The sequence below is a fragment of the Camelus bactrianus genome, chromosome 12, assembly GCF_048773025.1.
Source record: "Camelus bactrianus isolate YW-2024 breed Bactrian camel chromosome 12, ASM4877302v1, whole genome shotgun sequence".
Classification (NCBI taxonomy): domain Eukaryota; kingdom Metazoa; phylum Chordata; class Mammalia; order Artiodactyla; family Camelidae; genus Camelus; species Camelus bactrianus.
In genome coordinates this window covers 60,842,519-60,862,945 of record NC_133550.1, presented here as the reverse complement: position 1 = coordinate 60,862,945, position 20,427 = coordinate 60,842,519, and the positions used below count along the sequence as shown (strand labels likewise).

The 20,427-nt window shown below is 54.3% G+C and overlaps 1 protein-coding gene across 2 annotated transcripts; it reads left to right on the top strand.

Moving 5' to 3' along the window:
* The first annotated feature begins 683 nt into the window (after nt 1-683).
* Nucleotides 684-18,645, top strand: IL2RB (interleukin 2 receptor subunit beta). Of its 2 annotated transcripts, none has more exons than XM_045520688.2 (10): nt 684-877; nt 4,070-4,190; nt 4,533-4,749; nt 5,546-5,624; nt 7,826-7,931; nt 9,326-9,474; nt 10,627-10,789; nt 11,347-11,467; nt 12,915-12,999; nt 15,719-18,645. In XM_045520688.2, exons 2-10 carry the CDS (start codon nt 4,103-4,105, stop codon nt 16,472-16,474), a joined length of 1,764 nt encoding a protein of 587 aa, XP_045376644.2. In that variant the 5' UTR covers nt 684-877; nt 4,070-4,102; the 3' UTR covers nt 16,475-18,645. The 2 variants fall into 2 exon arrangements, with proteins under 2 accessions (XP_045376644.2, XP_010958654.2); XM_010960352.3 differs by having other exon boundaries at nt 686-877; nt 10,624-10,789.
* Nucleotides 18,646-20,427: the final 1,782 nt, after the last annotated feature.

Genomic DNA, 20,427 nt, shown 5'->3' with positions numbered 1-20,427 from the left:
ATACAGCTCAGTGGTAGAGTGTGTGCTCAGCATGCACAAGGTCCTGTGTTCAATCCCCAGTACTTCCATCAAAAAAAAAAAAAAAAAAACGTAATTACCTCCCCCTCCAAAAGCCCTGAACCTATCTCCCCTCCCCAGCACGGAGGAAAAAAGGAATTATAAACCATGGCTTGAGGGGAAGAGGAGGGTTCTAGAATGTTCAATAAGTGGCCATCAAATTGTTTGCAAAGCCCCTCAAAATTGTTACCTCTTAGTGCTAAACTGAGTAAGGGGCATCCTGGAAGGCTGGATGAAAAGGGAAGTCTCAGAGAGATGGGGTGTCTTATCCCATGACTGGGGTACACCTAAAGAGAAACGTTTGTGGGAGGCCTGCATGTTCCTGGGTGTGTGTGTGTGACCGATGAAGGTGTCAGAGGTTTGAGGTGGCCTGTGAGCTGGGGTGGGAGTAAGGTGGGAGGAAAAAGTAGGGGCCTTGCCATGATGGGCTCCTGTGTGCAGCAAAGCATCTATTTGGGAGTGATGGCATGTGTGTGAGTGTGTACACGTGCGCCCGCTGCCGCCACACCCACGGTGCTCCCCCCCGACCCGCCTGAACCCCCCAGCGGAGGAGGGAGATCTTTATCTGGGCCCTGGTGCTACGGGAGTTTCAGGCTTTCTAACCAGCCAGATCTCCCCCGCCTCCCCAGCCCAGGCCTTGCCCCTCCATCCTCTACACAGGAAGTAGGCTGGCCCTGGGGTTTTAGTCTTTACCGTCTGGCCCCATCAGCCGTCTACTATCTGGGCCGAGGGAGCCAGAGCTGGGCCCTGGGGAGATGGCTGAGGTCCCAGCAGCAGAGAGAAGCAGGAAGAGTGCCCCGCAGCCCCATGTCTCAGCCAGGTAACGTCCCACCTTGCCCTCCCGCTGCCCCTGCCGGCTCCCATGGTTCCCCCAGGGCTCCGTCCTGGCCCTTGCTACCAGCCACAGGGCTGGAAGTGAAGGTCACGGGGATGATTTTCAGCTCTGACTCAGATGCTCCAGCAGTTTCTGCCTGAACTCCCATCTCCTGGCCTCACTCTCAAGTTTATATTAGAATCCCCCCCCCCCCCCCAGGGGCGAGGAAGGCTCTGCTCTCATGACTGCTTGAGAAAAAGCTGGTCCCTGGTCCTAAGCCTCCCTTCTTTCCCAGCTCTCCCCATGGGAGGCTGGGGGCTGCTCTGGGATGAGGGGCTTCCCCAGGCCCTTTGCTGGGCCTCCCAGCCCAGGAGGGGAGAAGGAGGTGGGAGGACTGGGAGGCGGAAGGCCAGCTGAGCCTTAAATGAGCTGAGTGCCCAGAGAGGGCGCTGGGATGTGGGTGGGAAAGATGCGGGCAACCTCCTGATGTCTGCAGAGTGTACACCCTGTGGAAAGTACACTTAGGGGGCTGTGGGGTGAGGGAGGAGAGAGGGGCTCCTCTGAGACCTGGCTATGAAGTGGGTGGGCTGGGAGGTTTCTGGGAGCCCTTGGCTGGAGGTCACACCCCTGGGTTCAAGTCCAGCTTTGTCCTGTACTTGGCTGTGTGACTGGGCAGGTCAGTAGCATCTCCAGGTGCTGCTGGAGGGGATGGGACTCCATCTCTGGGGCTGCCCCCAGGTCAGGCTCTCCCTCCATTCCTGGGGATGGGGGGCCTCCAGCCTTAACTGGGTTTGGAAGACCTAAGAGGTGGAGCCATCCCCAAAGGTCTCCTTCCCTTCCCCACAACCAACATCCCATGCCCAGCTAGGGAGATGCCCCCAGACTTGAACAGCAAGAGGGAGCCCATTGTGTGTGTGTTGGCGGGGGGATGGTCGAAGAGGACGAGGGGAGATGGGATCAAGGTCAAGTCATGTGGGATGTGTCTCAGGCTACAACTGAGCCCCTGCTTCACATCCTCCCAATCCCGTGTACCCCACATCGCACGACGTCAGCCTCGGCAGGGCCTCAGGCTACAACTGACTGGGTTCAGATCTTAGCTCTACTCAAGATGCTTACGTGTGCTTCAGTTTTCTCATCTGAGAAAAGAAGTCATAATAGTACCTACTCATAGGGTGGCTGTGAACATTAAATGAGGTAATATCTGCAAAATGCTAATGACAGTGCCGGGCAGAATGAGAGATTAGTCATCATCACCACCATCGTCTTCACCACCATCACCATCATCACCATCACCACCATCATCACCATCACCATCCTCTTTTTCTAACTTGACATCAGATGACCTGGGGAGTTCAGCCCCTTGGGCAGCTCTGAGTGTCAGTCTTGGCATCTATCAAATGGGGATGATAACACACACTCCTAGGGCTGCTGTGGGGATGTAATGAGTCAATGAGTGTGCACGGGTCTGCAGTCGTGAAGGGCAGGGCACACACTCATGGGTGTGTATGAGAACGCAGTATCGAGGGTGCTGGGGACTCAAAGGTCCGACTTGCCCTCTCTGGGGCTGGGCCTCTTCCTTGTTCTGTGACCTTGAGCAGGTTCCTTAACCGACCTGAGACTCAGTTTCCTCCTCTGCAGGAGGGTGCAGCCTCAGAGACTGCCAGCAGCCCTCCTGCCCTGCCCCCCGCATCCTCTGTGCTCTTGGTCCTCTTGGTGTAGGGTGCTGCTCCCTTCTGGCTCTGGGTGGCGGGGAACTCTTTCTAAACAATGCAGCTTCTCCTGCCCAACTTGCTGGCTGGGACTATACTTTGGCTCTGACTTTCCTGTGATCTTGCACACCCATGCCCCCAGCCTTATTCCTCTCACCCCGAGGCTCTGGGCCAGGTCCTGTCCTGGGCATGGTGTGGCCCAGCTGGCTGGGGTCTGGATCAACAGTAGGCCTGCCCCAGGGCCATGATGGAGAAGGTAAGAGGCATAGGGGGTTTTCTGGGAGCCCCTTTCCTGGGCTTTGCACCATTTGGGGTCTCAGTCCTGTGCTCTGTGCTATAGAGGGTTGGAGGGTCCAAAGAAAGATGCAGCCAGCCCTGCCCTGGGTGTGTACCCTCCTGTGGGGATGGTGGCCTGGGCAAGGAGGAGCCCCCACCCAGGAACCTCTCTGGGCTCCTTTCCACACCCAGGTCAGGTACCCACCAGTTGGCCTGTGCTCCTCCTGGGCCCTGACTCCTCAGGGCAAAGAGGCTGTGGGCCTTACCTCTGGGACCAGTGCCTGGGACAGGGTCTGGGCAGGGTAGAGTGATGTAAGGAAACAGCCTTGGAGTGGAGCCCGGGGATGGAATCCCATCTCTGCCTCTTCTGCCATGTGACTTTGGGCAGGTTAACGGCAGGAGCCTTGGTCTCCTCATCTGTGTAAGGGGACGGTACAAGTGCCCACCCCCAGCTGCTGGGCAGATTAGATGAGCTCATAGACGTGATGTGTTTGGCCCAGCATGAGTGCTCAGTACCCCCCACGAGTATTGTTACGAGGTAATCAACACATGTTTATTGATGGTGTGGACCATCTCAGTGGGTGGGAAGATGCAGCCAGAGAAGTTACAGGAGGCGAAGCCCCGGCCTGGGCTGCAGGCAGTCTACCCTGGTTCAGATTCCATATCTGCCTTTTATCAGCTGTGTGACCTTGGGTAATATGCTTCACCTCTCTGTGTCTCAGTTTCCTCATTTGAAAATAGGGGTAATAAGAGCATCTCCAGTAGATGTTCTTAGTGCTGTAGTTAAAGAGTTTAAAATAGAGCCTGGTATAGAGGAACCTCTTAACAAATGGTTTTGGTGTGGTGAGCGGGGCTTCCAGGTAGAGAGGAGGTGAGTTTTAATTCCAGCTCAGTGCTGGCCTCCCTATATGGACATAAGCAAATTTTTCCTCTTTCTGGGCTTCAGTTTTCCCCACTTCTGAACAAGGGGTTGGCCTGCTTAGAGAGCTTTCAGCAATGACAACATGGGTCCCCAAACCTCTGAAGGAAGGGAATGAGCTTATGCATGGAGTAAAAGGACCAGCAGGTGCAAAGGCCCTGAGGCTGGGCTATGTCAGTGTGGTGGGGAACAGATGCGTGTACCCTGAGAGGGCAGGGTTTAGCCTGTCTCTTGGGTGGGTGACGATATGGCTGGGTGTTCACTTGTGCTCTCTCCCTTTCTTCCTCCATCCAGGGCTTCCTTCCCCAGCTCCCACCCGTGGATGTGATGGCAGCTCCTACTGGGTCCTGGTGTCTGTTCCTCCTTGTCCTCCTCTTGCCCCTGGTCATCCCTCGGGCATCTACAGCAGTGAATGGTGAGAACACTGGCATCTGGACAGCTGTGCTTTCCCTCAGGGAGGAGGCCAAGACCCTTCTAGAACTTCTGAGACCCCTGCCTCTTGGCAGAAGCTCCCTTGGCTGGGGCAGAAGGCAGGGGAGGAGGGAGATGGGGGCAATGGGACCAGAGATCAGGTAACCACCTTCTTCCTCGTCCCTCCATCCTGCCCCCGCTGCACCCATAAGCCTCTCCAAGCCTCAGGAAGACACTGTCTTCCTGTCCTTGCCCTGCCTCGACCTTCCTGGGGGTCCTTGCAGGCTCCGGGGCTCAGTTTTGTCCTCTCTGAAATGGGTCCACTAACCCCTTTTCTGCCTGCCAGGATTGCCCGCCTCCTCATCTGGTAGGAGCAGGAGTGGCGGACAAGCCCCAGAGGGCCATGGGCACCCTGCAGCCAGCCACGCACCCCTCGTCTTGCCAGCAGACACTTCCAAGCTCACCTGCTTCTACAATTCGAGAGCCAATATCTCCTGCGTCTGGAGCCAAGACAGGGGCCTGCAGGCCACATCCTGCTACATCCACGCCCAGCCGTATAAATGGTGCATGTGGGATCTTGTAATCACTGACTTTTAGACTCTTGAAATCCTAGCTCTCAGACTCCAAGAACTCTGCGCTTTGAGAATCTTGGGCAATAGGACCCACAGACTCTTGGTATCAGGAGTCTGGAACAAATTGTGGATCAGATGTTTAGACTCCTGGAGCCTGGGTGGCAGTGGGGCATGGGGTCCAGGCTGCAGTGGAGGGACTGCACAAGAGCTGGATTACTTTGGGTCGCACGCCTGCTATGCCAACGCTGGACTTGATTTTAGAAGCGGAGGTGGAGGTGGGGGAGATGGGGCTCCCCAAGCTATTTGAGTAACCTGGGATTTTGAGAGACCCCTAAAGCACCTGTGGGGACAGAGGACCAGGGAGTGGTTGGAACCTTCAGGCTGGGAGGGAATCAGTGAAGGGTCGCCGTGATGGAAACACTTGGTGGCAGCCAGCAAAGGAGGCTTTGGGCTTTGACACTGGTTCCCAAGTGGGTGGTGATTCCATGGGGCTCTGAAGGCCCAGTCAAGGGTTGCCTTCACCCTACACCTTATGGGAAGACTTTGGAGGGATTTAGGTGGGGAGGACCAAGTGTCCTGAAGTCCTCGTTTGTAGAAAATCACTTTAGATGCTGTAGGGACTGGCTGGGATGGGGAGGGCAGGAAAAGGTGCCCATGACGGGAGGTGGTGCAGGTCGGGGGGTAACCTGGCACAGACTAGTCACACTGCCCGGGGACAATCCCAAGGGCCAGCTCTGGGGAGGGGGTCCCTGTTTTTCCTCTAAGGGGAGTTCTTTTGTCTTTAAAGGCGGTGGAACAAATCCTGTGAGTTGCTCCCAGTGAGGCCGGGATCCTGGGCATGTAACCTGATACTTGGACCCCCAGATGTGAGTATCACTGAGGGAGAGGCCCTGGTGGCCAGGCCAGCAGGAGCAAAGGGGTGCCCTCCAGGGGAGAAGCCCCCAGTGGCTGCAGGCTGCCGCAGAGTGGGCATCCCGGGGCTGGAGAGGCAGAGGGAGGAGGGCAGCTTCCAAGGGAAAAAGTAGGTCTGACCCAGGGGACTGAGAGTTCCAAGGGACATGGGACATCGGCCACTCTGCCTCTGCTCCTGCTGTGTCCCCCGTACTTTGTGGATCCTGGGACATTCCTGTGCTCCTTATCAAGTCGGGAGAATGCCTCCTAATAATAATAACCACCACACCTGACTCCTCCCGAGGTGGGCAAGTGCAGGGTGGTGTGGGTTTGAGTGTGGACTGCAGAGCCGGGCGGTCTGGGTTCCAGCCCTGGCTCCCTCGTACACCCACTGGGTGACACTGGGCAGCTTCTGAGTCTCAGTTTTCCCTTCTGTAAAAGGGAATAACAATGGTGCCTTCCTTGTGGGTTGTTCTGAGGGTCAAGTACTTAGAATGCCACCCAGAGCAGAGCACATACACTTGACACGATCCCCGGTGGTGGGAACCAGCGCTGCTCCCTTCTTACCAATGAGGAAACCGAGGCTCAGAGAGGCATGGCCCCTGCCCGAGTCACGTAGACAGAGAGTGGCAGAGCTAGGATTTATTATCCAGCAAACCCTTCTTGGCAGTGATGGGCACCAAGGACGCCCAGCCCACCTTGTCCAACCATCATCAGGTTACATGCATTCTCAAGGGGCAGGAGAATGTGGAGATGGGCTGACATATTGTAGCTAATAAAGGCAGAGCCCTTCAAAACAGATTGCTGTGCCCATCCCCCTGAACTCTGCAGATAGTCTGGCTTCAGCTCCCTGCCTCACTTAGCTGTGTGGCCTTAGGCAAGTCCCTCAGCCTCTCTGTGCTTTGTCTCTTCAGCTGTAGGCTGAGAAGGGTAATAGTGTCTGTCTCATACAGTGTTGAGAGAATTAAAGGAGATAACACATGTGAAGGGCTTAGCAGAGTGCCTGGCGCAGTCAGCGCTCAGCAGAATGTATTATTGGCATCTTTAAAACAACAACAACAACAGTAGTAGTAATAATAATATGATAATACTATTATTATCTGGGAAAATGCTATTATTATCTGGCCCCTCACTGTAGTTAGAGGAAGGCCAGGGCAGGGTCCTTGGCTTGGAGAGGGAGCAATTGTTCTCAGCTCCAGGAACGCTGATGATCAGGTTCAAGGTTTGTTCATAGAGGGGCCCGCAGTAGGTCAGAGGGATGGTGCCTGGGGTCCTGGACCTGAAAACAGCACCCCAGACCCCAGAACGCAGATGCTGACAGGGCCTGCACCAGACTTTCCTCCTGCGGGCCGCAGGGCTGCCCTCTGCACTGAGAGAAGGCCACTGCGAGCTGTTCACTCGGCAGCCCACAGCCTGGGTTGCAGTCTGTCTGTGGGACTGTGGATGCAGAGGCCTGAGTTTGAATCCAGACTCCCCTGCTGTCCAGATGTGTGACTCTGGGCAAGTCCCTTGACCCACCCAAGCCTCAGGTTTCTCACCTGCAGTGTGGGGCTGGACAGCTGTGAGAGTCAGCCAGAGAAGTGGCTAAGGCCCTGGAGCAGTGCCTGCCCACAGGAGATGCTCTGCCCATTTCTTTCCAGAAAAGTCAGGGTTTGGGACTGGAGAGAGATGGGGGAGGGGAAGCTTTCACACTCAAAGCTATTACACAAGTCCAAGTCCGGACCAGCACCCTCGTGGGGCCTCATCCTGCTTGCACACCTCTTGTGATGGAAAACTCCCTCTCTCCCAAGGCAGCTCACTTCACTTGAGATCAGGGGTTAACAAACTACTATGGTCCATGGGCCAAATCCAGCCTTCTGCTAATTTTTATAAATAAAGTTTTATTGGCACACAGCCATGCCCATTTGCTTACATGTTTTTTATGGCTGTTTTCACACGACAATGACGATGACAAAGTTGAATAGTTGTGACAGAGACCATACGGCCTGAAAAGACAAAAAAATTTGCTATCTGACCCTTTACAGAAAGTCTGCAGAGCCCCACCTTAGTGGTGGGGCATGGGGAGGGGCTCCATCTTCATTGCAGTTGGGTCCTGTCTCCTAGTCCTCATCGCAACAGTCTCCCCCTCCCTACTCCAGCTGCTGGCAGCTCCATCCCTGCCCTCCTTCCCTTGCAGTCTCAGAAAGTGACCGTAGTTGAGATCACCAGCTTGAAAGTGATATGCCGTGAAGGGGAGAAGTGGAGGACGGTGATGACCCAGGACTTCAAGCCCTTTGACAACCGTGAGTGAGGCATCCAGGGTGGGGCTGGGGTGGGCTCCTCCCTCCCTGTCTCCTGCTCTGGGATCACCCTGCCAGTCAGCTTCCACGCCCACATCTGACCAGCTCACTGTCTTTGGGATGAAGTCCCAGCTCCTTACCCTGGGTGTTCAAGGCCCCTCAGGACCCTGCCTGGCTTCCCTCTCCAGCCCGCCTCCTCTCGTGGCCTCTATTCCTGCCACACCAAAGGCCAGCTCTCTGAACTCAACTTGCTTATCCATGCCTCTCAGCCTTTGCACGTGCTGGTCCCACTGCTTAGAAAGCTCTTCTCACCTGCCACTCACCCTTTGAGGTTCAGTGAAGTCACCTCCTCCAGGAGGCTTTCCCAGACTCCCCTAGCCCTAGCCCAGGGTGTTTATGTCCTGGGTCTTTGCTGCCTGATTATGAGTCTGTCTCCCTCATTGGGCTGTGTGGTTCCCTGAGGGAAGAGCCTCTGCTGTCCCATCCCTATGTCTCTGTTCCGAGTACTCAGAACCAGGCCTCATCAGGGCAGTACTCTCTGAAGGTTTGCTGAATGACTGAGGGCCTTGCCCCACCCTCAGCTTTTCCCACCCCGATCTTGGGGGCCATCTCTAGGAAAGAGAGCGGGCAGAGGATGAGATCCAGGTAGGGTTCTAAATGCAGCCCTGCCTTAATTGAGTGTGATCTGACTGACAGATCATTTAACATACCTGAGCCTCTGTTTTCCTCATCTGTAAAGTGGGGATAACCAGTTACCCATGGTTGTTGTAAGGAGTCTATAAGCCAAGACACAGAATCCTCTTAGCACATGCTCAGCAAACGTGTGCTTCTTATTAGCTATGTAGCTCTACAGAGTCTCAGAATTATAAGAACTTAGGACAACTTAACTTCAGAATCATACAATCGTATGATCATATAAGACAGATGAAATAAAATAAAATTAAATAAACGAGACTATCCAAGTAAAATTCTCACATTGGTTCCGAGTGCTGAGAAAGGCTGCCTTGATTCATCCGTTCAGCAGATATTTAATCAAGTGCCTCTTAAGTGCCACCTAATGTTCCAGGCACCAAGACTACACGGGAGAATCGAGTCCAAGCCCTCAGTGAGCTCACAGTCTGGTTGAGGAGACAGAAAATGAACAAAGGTCCAGAAGTAGAGATTTAATATGTCCGGTGGTGATAAGTTCTAGGAAGAAAAAGAGAATAGGTGAGGGGGACAGAGAGTGGTGGGTGGTCGGGGAAGGCTTCTCTGAATAAGCGATGCTTGAGCAGGGACCTGCCCATTTCTGGGGGACGGGCACAAGGGAGAGGGGAACACAGGTGCAAAGGTGAGGGTGCGAGCATGCCCGGGCTTTCTCAGCATCTGGATCCCTTTTTCTTATTTCTTGTCTCCAGTTCGCCTGATGCCCCCCAACTCCCTTCAAGTTGTCCATATAGGGACCCACAGTTGCAACATAACCTGGAACATCTCCCAGATCTCCCACTACATTGAAAGCTATGTAGAGTTTGAGGCCCAGAAGAGGTCCCCGGGTCAAGGCTGGGAGGTGAGTATTGGTCCCATCCCGACCTGCCCTGATTCCTCCTTCCTGTCCTGGTGACTCTGTCCGTCCTTCATCTCAGCAAAGTCATAGCAGCCCCCAAGCAACCCCTGCCGCTCCTCTGTACTGCCTGCCCCCATCCTCGGCCTCCCTCCATGTGTCCCCTGACACCTCAGGGGTCCAGCTGGTGGCAGATTTCAGGCAAGAGTTACAGAGCCAAGAGGCAGTGACTGCCCTCCCTAGAGATTTGGGAGGCCCTGGGCAGCCACCTTTCCTTCTTCAAATCCATCATAGTCCAAGTCCATGGGGGCTGGGCACTTACTCACTCGTCCCTTTATTCCCTCACTCACTCACTCAACAAACATTCACTGAGGACCTACTATGTGCTGGATGCTGGGCCTGACAACTGCCTGCTCTCAGGAAACTCACATGGGGGATGCCGGCAGACAGCCGGCACCCAGAAACAGGAGACTATGGGATGTTGATATGTGCTGTCAAGAAAATTCAATGTGAAAAGGCAGCTGAGAGGGACTGGGCCAGGCTACTTCAGACTTGGGTGACCGGGGAAGGCTTTTCTGAGATCTGGGGGTCAAGAAGAGCAGACCCTGTGAGGATCTGGGGTGGGTCTTCCAAGCAGAGGAAACAGCCATTGCAAAGGCAAGATACAGCCTATGTGTTTAGGGCACCAGAAAAAAGCAAGAAGGCTGACACCGAGGTGGGAGAGATCTATGGGAAATTCCTCTTTCTGGTCCAGCGGAGAACAGAGTGTAGCTGAGCGCAGTGGAAGCAGGGAGACTGTATGGGGTCCAGAGATGGTGGGAGCTCAGACCTGGACAGGAAAGGAGAGGAAAGAAAAGGGAAAGGTCCAGAATTGGTTCTGCAGGTGGAAGCAGATGATTGGCAGATGGCTTTGGATGCAGTCGGGCGGGGGTGGTGAGTGGGAAGGAGAGGCTTAGACTCACCCTGGAATTTGGGCCCCAGCAACTGAGGAGCCGGAGAGCCTTTCTATAGGATGGGGGTGGGGCAGTAGAGAGCGCCTGGCTGGAGGAGAGAAAGGAAGGTGCTGCTTTGCTGAGCCCCTCAACCAGCCTGGCCATAGGAGGCAAGGTGGGTAGTGGGGACCTCTTGCGTCTGACAGCCCTGTCTCTGCCCCAGAAGGCCGAGCTGCTGACCCTCAGGCAGAACCAGCAATGGATCTTCCTGGAGACACTCACTCCAGACACTCCGTATGAGCTTCAGGTGCGGGTCAGGTCCACCCGAGGCAACTACAATTCTTGGAGCCCCTGGAGCCAAGCCCTGGCCTTCAGGACGAGGCCGGCAGGTACTGGTGGGGAGCGGGGGTGGGGACGGAGCGCTGGCAGGAGACAGTGGCTGGGGGGCAGCTGGTGGGGGAGGCTTGGGATGTGGGTAAGATGCCCATCTGCCATCATTATCTCCCTCAATGTGACTCTGCAGGGTGGGCCACAGGGACATATTTTACAGATGGAAATGGGCTCAGTGAGGGGGTGGCACTTGCCATTGGCCTTGTGAGTTCATGGGGAGGCCAGAGAGGCTCTTTTCACTCTCTCCACCCTGAGACCTCAAACTCTTGCTTTTCTGCCAGCGTTAGGGGTGGGCTGCTTTCGCCTCAGTTTCCTCATCTGTAAAGTGGGTTCCCTGCTACCAAGGCAGGGCTGCTGTGATGAAGGCTTGTGATGCCCTATGTCGGTTGGGGACGTAGCAGGTTTGCCGGACAATCAGGGACCCTGTGAAAGCCTGGGGTCAGAGGTCGGCCTGTCCCTCAGCACCTGGTCGTGGGTGGGGGGTTGCTGGAGGGACCCAGAGTGAATAGGGGCACGTCTCTAAACCCTGTCCCTCTTCTCCTCCCACCTCTGGCAGCACCTGGGAAGAAGACACCGCCCCTTCCTTGGCTCAGCCACGTCATCTTAGGCCTGGGCAGTGCCTTTGGTTTTGTCTTCCTGGTTTACTTTCTGGCCAACTGCCAGTATATCGGGCCATGGTAAGAGTGCTGCCCCCACACCCCCAGCCTTCACGCTCCTGTCTGACATGCATCCCCCTCGCCAGGTCAGGTTCTGGACTGAGCCCCCTGCTCTGACACCCCAGTGCTCCCTCTGCCCTCCCATGAGTCCTCTCTGCCTAACACCTGGCCTTTCCCCCAAAGATGGAAACCCATGGAACCAGACTGAGGGGAGCAGGGTGAGGGAGACCCCCAAGGGGGCCCTGCCCAGAGCATCAGGACCTGAGTATGTGTGTGTGCACACGTGTGTGTGTGTGTGCGTGTGCGCGCGCAAACCAAGTGCCTGTGTGTGTGTGTGAGGGGGTGGTCTTCATGGGTCTGGGCATTCATTTGTTTATTCTTTCCTTTGCTGAGGGCCAGATACGGAGCTGAGCGCTGAGAACACAAGGGCCACCGCAGGCATGTGGTCCCATCTTGATGGACACAGTCCCGTGGGGGAAGGCAGATACTTATTAATCATTCACATTTATAAAGACACATGTGATTAGGATGGTGAAGGAAGGAAGGGACCAGATGTATTGGAAGCAGACAGCAGGGAGAGGAGCCTCAGCTAAGGGGTGGCTGAGAGAAGCTTCCCCAAGAAGTGATGATTCCAGTGAAACCTGGAGGAGGAGCGAACCAGGCCGGGAAGGGATGGGGAGCGCATCCCCGGCAGAGAAAATAGCTTGTGCAAAGACCTACGTGGGAACAAGGGAGGAGCATTCCAGGAACTGAAAGTGCAGGGATGCGGCTGTGGCCAGAGACCTGAAAAGAGTGCAGGACCTGAGCCTAGACATCTGGGCAGTAGCCAGGTTTTCTAGGGGCCTTGAGGCTGTGGCATACATCTTGAGGCAGGTGCATTGAGATACTGGGGCACTCAGCTTGGCAAGCAGAGCATGGGCTGTAATTCAGCCTCCATTTACCACCACCTCCCCTCACCCCTCCCCAAAACAAAACAAAACAAAGCCCCCCAAAAGTGCGCTTGGGCAGTGCACATCTTGAACCACTGTCCATGGCAATCCTGACCAGGAGGCCCACAATCTGGCATCTCTCCTACCTCCCTCCTCCTCGTTCACTCTGCTCCAGCCATCTTTGTTCCCTACCGCTCTGGCTTGTGTGGTCCCCAACTCCCACATCCTTCTGTTGTGTAGCATCCTACTCTCTGTCTCCACAGAATGAATGGTAATGTTGCACACTTGGTTCATTGTCTGGCTCCCCATGAGAATGGTCAGCTCCTTAAGATCAGGGACCTTCTCTGTCACTCATTCTTGCATCCCCAGCACTCAGCACAGTACCCTCCCTTATGGGGCACGCAATCAATATCGACAAAATAAATGAATGAGTGTGGAGCAGCTCCATGCCCCACCCTCAGAGCTGCCGGCCGATGGCAGGACACTGAGGCCCCTTTCTGTTCTCACCCTCCTTCTCTCCCTTCCTCTCCCCTGCCCAGGCTGAAGAAGGTTCTGAAGTGTCACATCCCAGACCCTTCGGAGTTCTTTTCCCAGCTGAGCTCAGAGCATGGAGGAGACTTCCAGGTAGGAGTCTGGAGGGGGAGGACAGGGCAGGCAGCTGACACGGGCTGGCCAGAGGGTGGGCAGTGGTGCGTTCTAGATGGGGAGGTGGTACAGGAATAGCAGGTTTTACACTTTGTGGGAGAAGAAATGTGAAATGGGCTGCCTCCTGGGTGGGCACGGGCCCTCTTCCCCAGCTCTGGCACCATCTTCTCAGGCTGAATGGCAGCTCCCCTCTGAACCCGACTGCCTGGGTTTTAATCCTGGCTGCACCACTTCCCAGCTGTGTGGCCTTGGGCTAGTTATAGAACCTCTCTGTGTCTCAGTTTCCTCCCTTGTAAAATGGAGGGTGGGGGGAAATAGTGTTACTATGCGTATGGTCCTGAGACATTGCTTGGCACACAGTAAGTGTTCACGAAGCTCTGGCTAGCGTTATTGTCACCAGTCTGCGGTTGGAGCAGGATTTGCCAGGTCTAAGTTCTCCTCACCCGTCTCCCTGTGCAGACCAGCTAGCTCTGTGGGGCTAGGGCTTTCCCTGCCCTTGCAAAAACTTCCTGGTCAGGGTCTGCAACTTATCACGGGTGCTAGCAAGTTTTTAGTCGCTTCTAGTTCCAAAACACAGATTCATTTGAGAAGCACACGACGGTATGTCAAAAAGCTGTGAACGCCATCTAAAGTTCAATCATCTCCCCTCCCTCAGCCCACACAGGCTTCAGGAAGGAAGCTTCAGGGGGGAAGGGGGATGTGGTGGGCTGCTGCTGCCACCCCACCCCAACGCTAGGCTCCCTAGATTGGGTTTGGTGGAGGGAGGTCAGGAGGAACACTGGGGAGCTGGAAAGCCATGCTGGGCCAGAGCAGTCAGGGGCTGGCTTGGGAGTTCTCTATTGGGGCAGATCAGGGCCCCTTCTGGAATTTTTTGGAAAACTCCCAAGATTGGGGACATCTTCCCTACAGTACTCTTCATGTGGGGGACTATATCTCCTTAAAATTCCTCCTTTAGCCCTAAAAGCAGTGAGCTCCCCATCAACAGAGGAACTCATGTCAGCCTTGGCTGACTACGTGTCAGAAACATGGCGGAAGGGATTCCTACATTGGAATTGGTTGGAGGCTGGGACTCGATGCAGCCTCAGACCTCCTCCAGTTTTGAAGTCTTTCTGAATCTATGGGCTTCAGACATTTTGGGGTGGGACTTGGGTCCTTGGTAGAGAGCTGTGAACCACTCCATCTTCCCATGAGACCATCCCCAGTCTAGATGCCTGGCCGGGGCCTGCTGTGTGGACGGGGTAGCCAGAGGAGGCCCTGGGGATACATGATGTGACTAGGGGTGGGAGCTGGCACCAAGAGGGACCCCACACTCTGCTCTGCATCTTGCTGAGAGGCCGTTCCTCTCTCTCTATGCCAGAGCCCCCCGGGGCACCAGTGCTGGCCACAGGCCCGCTGCTCAGCACTGCTGCCTGGCCGGGCTCTCCACTGCCCTTTCCAGTGCTGGATCCCCAACCGACCTGGCTCTTTCCCTCTCTTCCTAGCCTGCTGTCCTCCCTTCCCATCCTTAGTTTGCCCTCGCTGTCCCTCTCTTGGCCTTTTCTCCTGTAACATGATCTCCTGGTTTGGGGAAGGGGGTAGACTGCGTTGTGTGGCTCAGCCTTGGGAACTCACCTGGGGGAGGGAGGACCAGGAAGTTTCTCTTCTGGTCCATTAATTCCTCTGCAATATATTGCCTGGGCCCAAGACCCTGTGCTGCTCACAAGAGTGCAGGGGGAGCCCATCAGGCCTGGTCCCTGTGCTCTGGAGACCACAGTCCAGATGCTGAGGGCTCCCAGGACTGAGGGATGTTGGGATTCTCAAGCACACCCACCTGAGGCCCCATCACACTGCCTTGAGGGTAGTCTGCATCTTACCTGTGTCGGGTGCTTCCACCTTCATTTTCTTATTTAACATTTCTCTGCTGGCCCACAGTGAGGAAGTCAGGAAAAGAGGCAGCTAACTGTTGTGGAATTGAGGCTCAGAGAGGTACAGTGGCTGGTCCAGGGTCACACAGCTAGTACCAGGGCCAAGGCTGGAACCTGGGTCTCCGCACTCCATACCAGGGCCCTCTGGACTCTGGAGCAACTCAGAAGTGCTCTGATGGGAGCTTTCTTCTCTGTAGATGGAGACTGTGGGAAGTGGGGGGCTGCAGGGCAATGGGAGGGAGAGATCAATTAGGGGGACCATTAGCTCCCCACCAGAGGTGGTTCTATGGGTAGTGGGGAGCCTGTTGGTTGTGTGATCAGGGCCAGGGCACAGGTCCTCTCTGGGCAACTCTAATGCATCTGTGATGTGTTCTCGGGGCCCCTTCTGCTCTGGCAGTGGCTGGTTGATTCACACACTTGCGCTAGTCCCCACCAGACACTGAGGATCCTTTGCATTGCTGTGTCCCCGGGACCTCGAGTAGCACTAGGCTCACGGTAACCGCTCAATAAACAGTCACACATGGAACCAACATATATCCTGAGCACCTACAGAGAACCAGGAGGGCCTGTGCTGGGGCTGCGAAGCAAGCACACCCGCTGCGCTGACGCAGAGGGCTCCCCATACCAGTGGGCAGAGGGTGCATGTGTGTGTTTGGGAGGTGGGAGGTACAATCAGAGAGGGCTTCCCAGAGGGGGCAGTCCTGAGCAGACTGCTGAAGGAGGAGGAGTTAGGAGCTTTGTTGAGTCTGGAGGAGGTGGCTCACTCACTCTCCCGCTGCTCTCTCCCCTGGCAGAAGTGGCTCTCTTCGCCCTTCCCCTCCTCCTCCTTCAGCCCCAGCGGCCTGGCGCCTGAGATCTCCCCACTGGAGGTGCTGGACAGGGACACCAAGGCCATGCAGCTGCTCCTGCTGCAGCAGGACAAGGGCTCGCCATCCTCGCCCGAGACCAGTGGCCACTCGGTGACCAGCTGCTTCACCAACCAGGGCTACTTCTTCTTCCACCTTCCAGACGCTCTGGAGATCGAAGCCTGCCAGGTGTACTTCACCTATGACCCCTGCACGGAGGAGGCCGATGAGGGGGGGCCCCGGGCACCTGAGGGGTCTCTCCTCCCACCCCTGCTGCCTCTGCCCGGGGAGGACGATGCCTACTGTACCTTACCCCCTGGGGACGACCTGCTGCTCTTCTCCCCCACTCTCCTCGGTGGCCCAGGCCGCCCGAACACTGCCCTGGGGGGCTCTGGGGCTGGTGAAGAGAGGCTGCCATCCTCCCCGCAGAAGGGAGTCCCTGGAGACTGGGGCCCCCAACCGCTGAGGCCTCCCACCCCAGGAGCCCCTGACCTGGTGGATCTGCAGTCAGCCCTGGAGCAAGCGCTGGGAGAGGCAGGAGAGGAGGAGCCCCCTCCCGGCCCGAGGGAGAGGGTCGGCTTCCCCTGGGCCAGCCCTCCTGGGCAAGGCCAAGTCAGACCCCCCACCTCCTGCCTGACCCTGAACACTGATGCCTACCTGTCCCTCCAAGAGCTCCAGGATCAGGACCCAGCTCGCTCGGTGTAGACAGATGGCCAGGGGTGGGAAGCAGGTGGCCGTCCATTGTGGCACCAGGCCCAGCTGAGGACTTTCTTTCGAGGCTTATCCACTGCTGAGACCCTCGGTGTCCAGCTATCCCCTGGACATCTCTGCCCGAGGGCCCTCGCCCAGCCCTGCACACTCGGCTGTTCACTTTCAAATCTCAGTTGCTGCTCCCTGGTTCTACTGCCCAAGCGAGGAACTGTGGGGGGCGGGGCGCTTTGACTCTCCCACTCCCTTGTCAATCATGGAGTCTAATGGGTTTTGCCTCTGAAGCATCCTTCCTCTCCAGCCCGCAGCTACTTTTCAGGGTGAGTTCTCGTGGTTCCAGAGGTCTTCCCCCCCCAGCCTCCTCTGGGCTTCCTGCCCCAGTCATCCCCACTCCCACCCACACTCCACAGGACAACCTCAGTCCTCTTTCCAAAACACAAAATAGGGCTATGCTGCTCCTGGTTTAAAACCCGCTACAGTTTCCCCACTGTCCTCATCACCACTTCTTGGTCTGCCCCTTGCCCCTCCTGCGTCATGTTGGGACGTTCCCTTCTGGAACCCTCCCAATGGTCCTACTGAGCCACTAGGAGCTCCCTCATTCCCCCACACCTTGGCACATGCTCCTCCCTCATCCAGGTGACAAACTCCCCTTATCCTTCGTGTCAGTTCTGCTTCCCTTGGAGGGAAACACTGCCTTCATTAATATGCCCAAACTTTGAGATTCAGTGCTGGAGGGACAGACTCTCAGGGTTACAGGTTGGCTGGACAAAGTGGCCCTGTCACTTCCCCTTTGGGGTCTCTCATGACTTCGGATTGCTTGGCTATAGCATCCTTAAGACTGTGGCCCAAGTATGGATACAAATGTCCCAGCAAAGTGGACACTGGCCAGATCTTTGCACAATGACTTCAAAAATTCATAAGATCTGCTGTAAACCCCTCCTAGTGGTGGGTCCTGATGCTGTCACAGGGAGCCCACCCTTGGGCCCCTCCTGCTCCACCCTCCACTGGAAGGGTCTCTTCTGCAGCTCTGGGGCTGGCACACCACCTCCAGATGGCAGCTCCATTCACTGTACTTGACACAGTGCACCTGGCATCCCATCATATTCCATGAGTGAATTAATGAATTACCTGGCATCACCTTGCCTGGGCTCCCTGCATCCAGCTGCCTTCATGCAGGGGGCATCATCCACCTCACAGGAGCACCTCTGGCACCTTGACTTCTGTGAAGTCAAGACTGGAGGGGCGAGATCCACTAGGTTCCAGCATGCCAGCTCCAGCAAGAGGCTCATCCCCTCACATGGCAGTCCTCGCCTGTCGCCCCACAGCTAGCCTCTTCCTTCTCAGTGCTCCCCACCACCCCATCCTCTTCTCTTCCTTCTGTTTCTGGGACTGATCACACCTATGATGCCTGTCACAACCTTCCTCCTTGACTAGACATCTCTGGAATGCAGGGACCCCCACCGGGTCCCAGCTAACTCTAAGGTGGGAAAGCTTAGTGCCTATATTTATAGGCCCTGCTCGCAGCTGATTGGGCACCTGACATAAGCCCACCCATAGGTTCATCAGCAGCCTATGAGATGGCTTAGAACAGAAGCTCTGTCCAACCAGGGAGGCTGGACCTGAGCTGGCCAATCAGGTTTCTCTCAGTCTTGGGTATTTGAAGGAAAGGAGAAAGGGCGGGCCCTGGGAGTAGGTGCACGTGGAGGTGACCAGCAAAGGCTAGAGAGGAGTTGAGCCACTTTAGTAGGGGTGCCGGGCTCCCAGTAAAGAGAGTCCTGCTCTCCAGGGGGCTACTGCCTTTCACTCAGGATTCCTGTTGCTTTTATGTCCAAAATGAACACCACTTTCCTGAGGTTGTCTGAGTCATGGAGCCTTACCACAGAATAGCTTAATTTTCTGGTCTTCCTACTTCCTGCCATATGATGCTATATGTTCTGGGACACAAATCTTCTCAGTCCTGAGATCATCAGACCCAAGCTCACTCACACATGTTTTTAATGATCTGTGTGCATACCATTTTTGTTATTTACTCAATCTTTTTCTTTAAGTCAATTTACTTTTTTGTTTACATACTTTTATTTAAAAAAAACTTTGTATTCTTTCCGTATTCACTATAAATAGAAGATAACCATAAAAAGCAATACAATAAAACAAAATGTTTCAATTCATTGCCTACTGGAAATCTGCTGTCTCTTAGTTTAAAGGGGAGATTAGCAAGTGTTGGGAAGCTGTTTAAGATATGTCAGTACCACAAATGCTGGAGAGGCTGTGGAGAAAGGGGAACCCTCCTACATTGCTGGTGGGAATGCAGTTTGGTGCAGCCACTGTGGAAAACTGTATGGAGATTCCTCAAAAGGCTAGGAATAGACTTAACATATGACCCAGGAATCCCGCTCCTGGGCATATATCCAGAAGAAACCCTACTTCAGGATGACACCTGCACTATTTACAATACCCAAGACATGGAGACAGCCTAAATGTCCATCAACAGATGACTGGATAAAGAAGATGTAGTATATTTATACAATGGAATACTACTCAGCCATAAAAACCGACAACATAACGCCATTTGCAGCAACATGGATGCTCCTGGAGAATGTCATTCTAAGTGAAGTAAGCCAGAAAGAGAAAGAAAAATACCATATGAGATCGCTCATATGTGGAATCTAAAAAAAACAAACAACACAAACAGAGCATAAATACAAAACAGAAACAGACTCATAGACATAGAATACAAACTTGTGGTTGCCAAGGGGGCGGAGAGTGGGAAGGGATAGATGGGATTTCAAAATTGTAGAATAGATAAACAAGATTATATTGTATAGCACAGGGAAATATATACAAGATCTTATGGTAGCTCACGGAGAAAAAGATATGACAATGAATATATGTATGTTCATGTATAACTGAAAAATTGTGCTCTACACTGGAATTTGATACAACATTGTAAAATGATTATAAATCAATAAAAATGTTAAAAAAAAAAGACATGTCAGTACCAAACAGAGACTTCTTCCTTGAGAAAATGCATAAGGATTATAAAGGGAATATCTTTTTCACTATAAGGAGTTACATTTATCTTATTCTGTGTCCAGGCACCATCTGATATGTTCTCATGAGAAAATATTGCACTTGATTTTGTATATACATAAAATCAAATATATGTATAACCAGCTATATATAATGAAACATATGTATGCTTGTACATATAATTTTAAATTTGTAAATAATAATTCTATATAAATTTAAAATATGCATGATTTTATTTTTTTGGTATCCTTGACTCTGAAAAGTTGGACCAGATCATAAGTAGCAATATCTGGCTTTTCTAAAGCTGCACTCATGGCAGACATTAATCAATTGCACTGGTGCCTGGCAGACTTTGCTAACTGACCACAGCCCTCCTTTCTCTGGAGCTTGGATGCAGCCTTAGATGCTGTAGGCAAATCCCAACTGATCAGAGCTGCTACCTGGTGACATCGCGAGGCCAAATAATCCCTTAGGTTCCTTCCCAACAGAAGCTGTTGTTCCTAACTCCGATTTTCTATGCAGGGAAAACTGAGGCTGAGATGACGGAGACTGGAAAGCTGAGAGGGGCTCATGAGCAGGCACAACCAGGGAACGCCGCTGTCCCTACCATGTCTGACAGGAGACCTGAGCTGGCAGTGAGCAGAATAAGGGGCCACTTTATGCCAAGTGGAGATGGACTGGTGGGCCAGAAGCCACAGTGTGACACGTCCAGTGTGGATTAGAGTATGTGCCTGGGAGATGGGGCAAAGAGGCAGCAGCTGGCAGGGGTGGAAGGAGTGAAGGAGAGACAGGCTTGCCTGGTCAGATTGCAGGAGGAAGGAGGGGCAGCAGCTGGGGACCAGGCAGCCTAGGGCCTGGGAAAACAGTCATATGCGGAGCGGGAAGCAGGAGGCAGCCAGGGCAGATGGAGGAATAAAAGA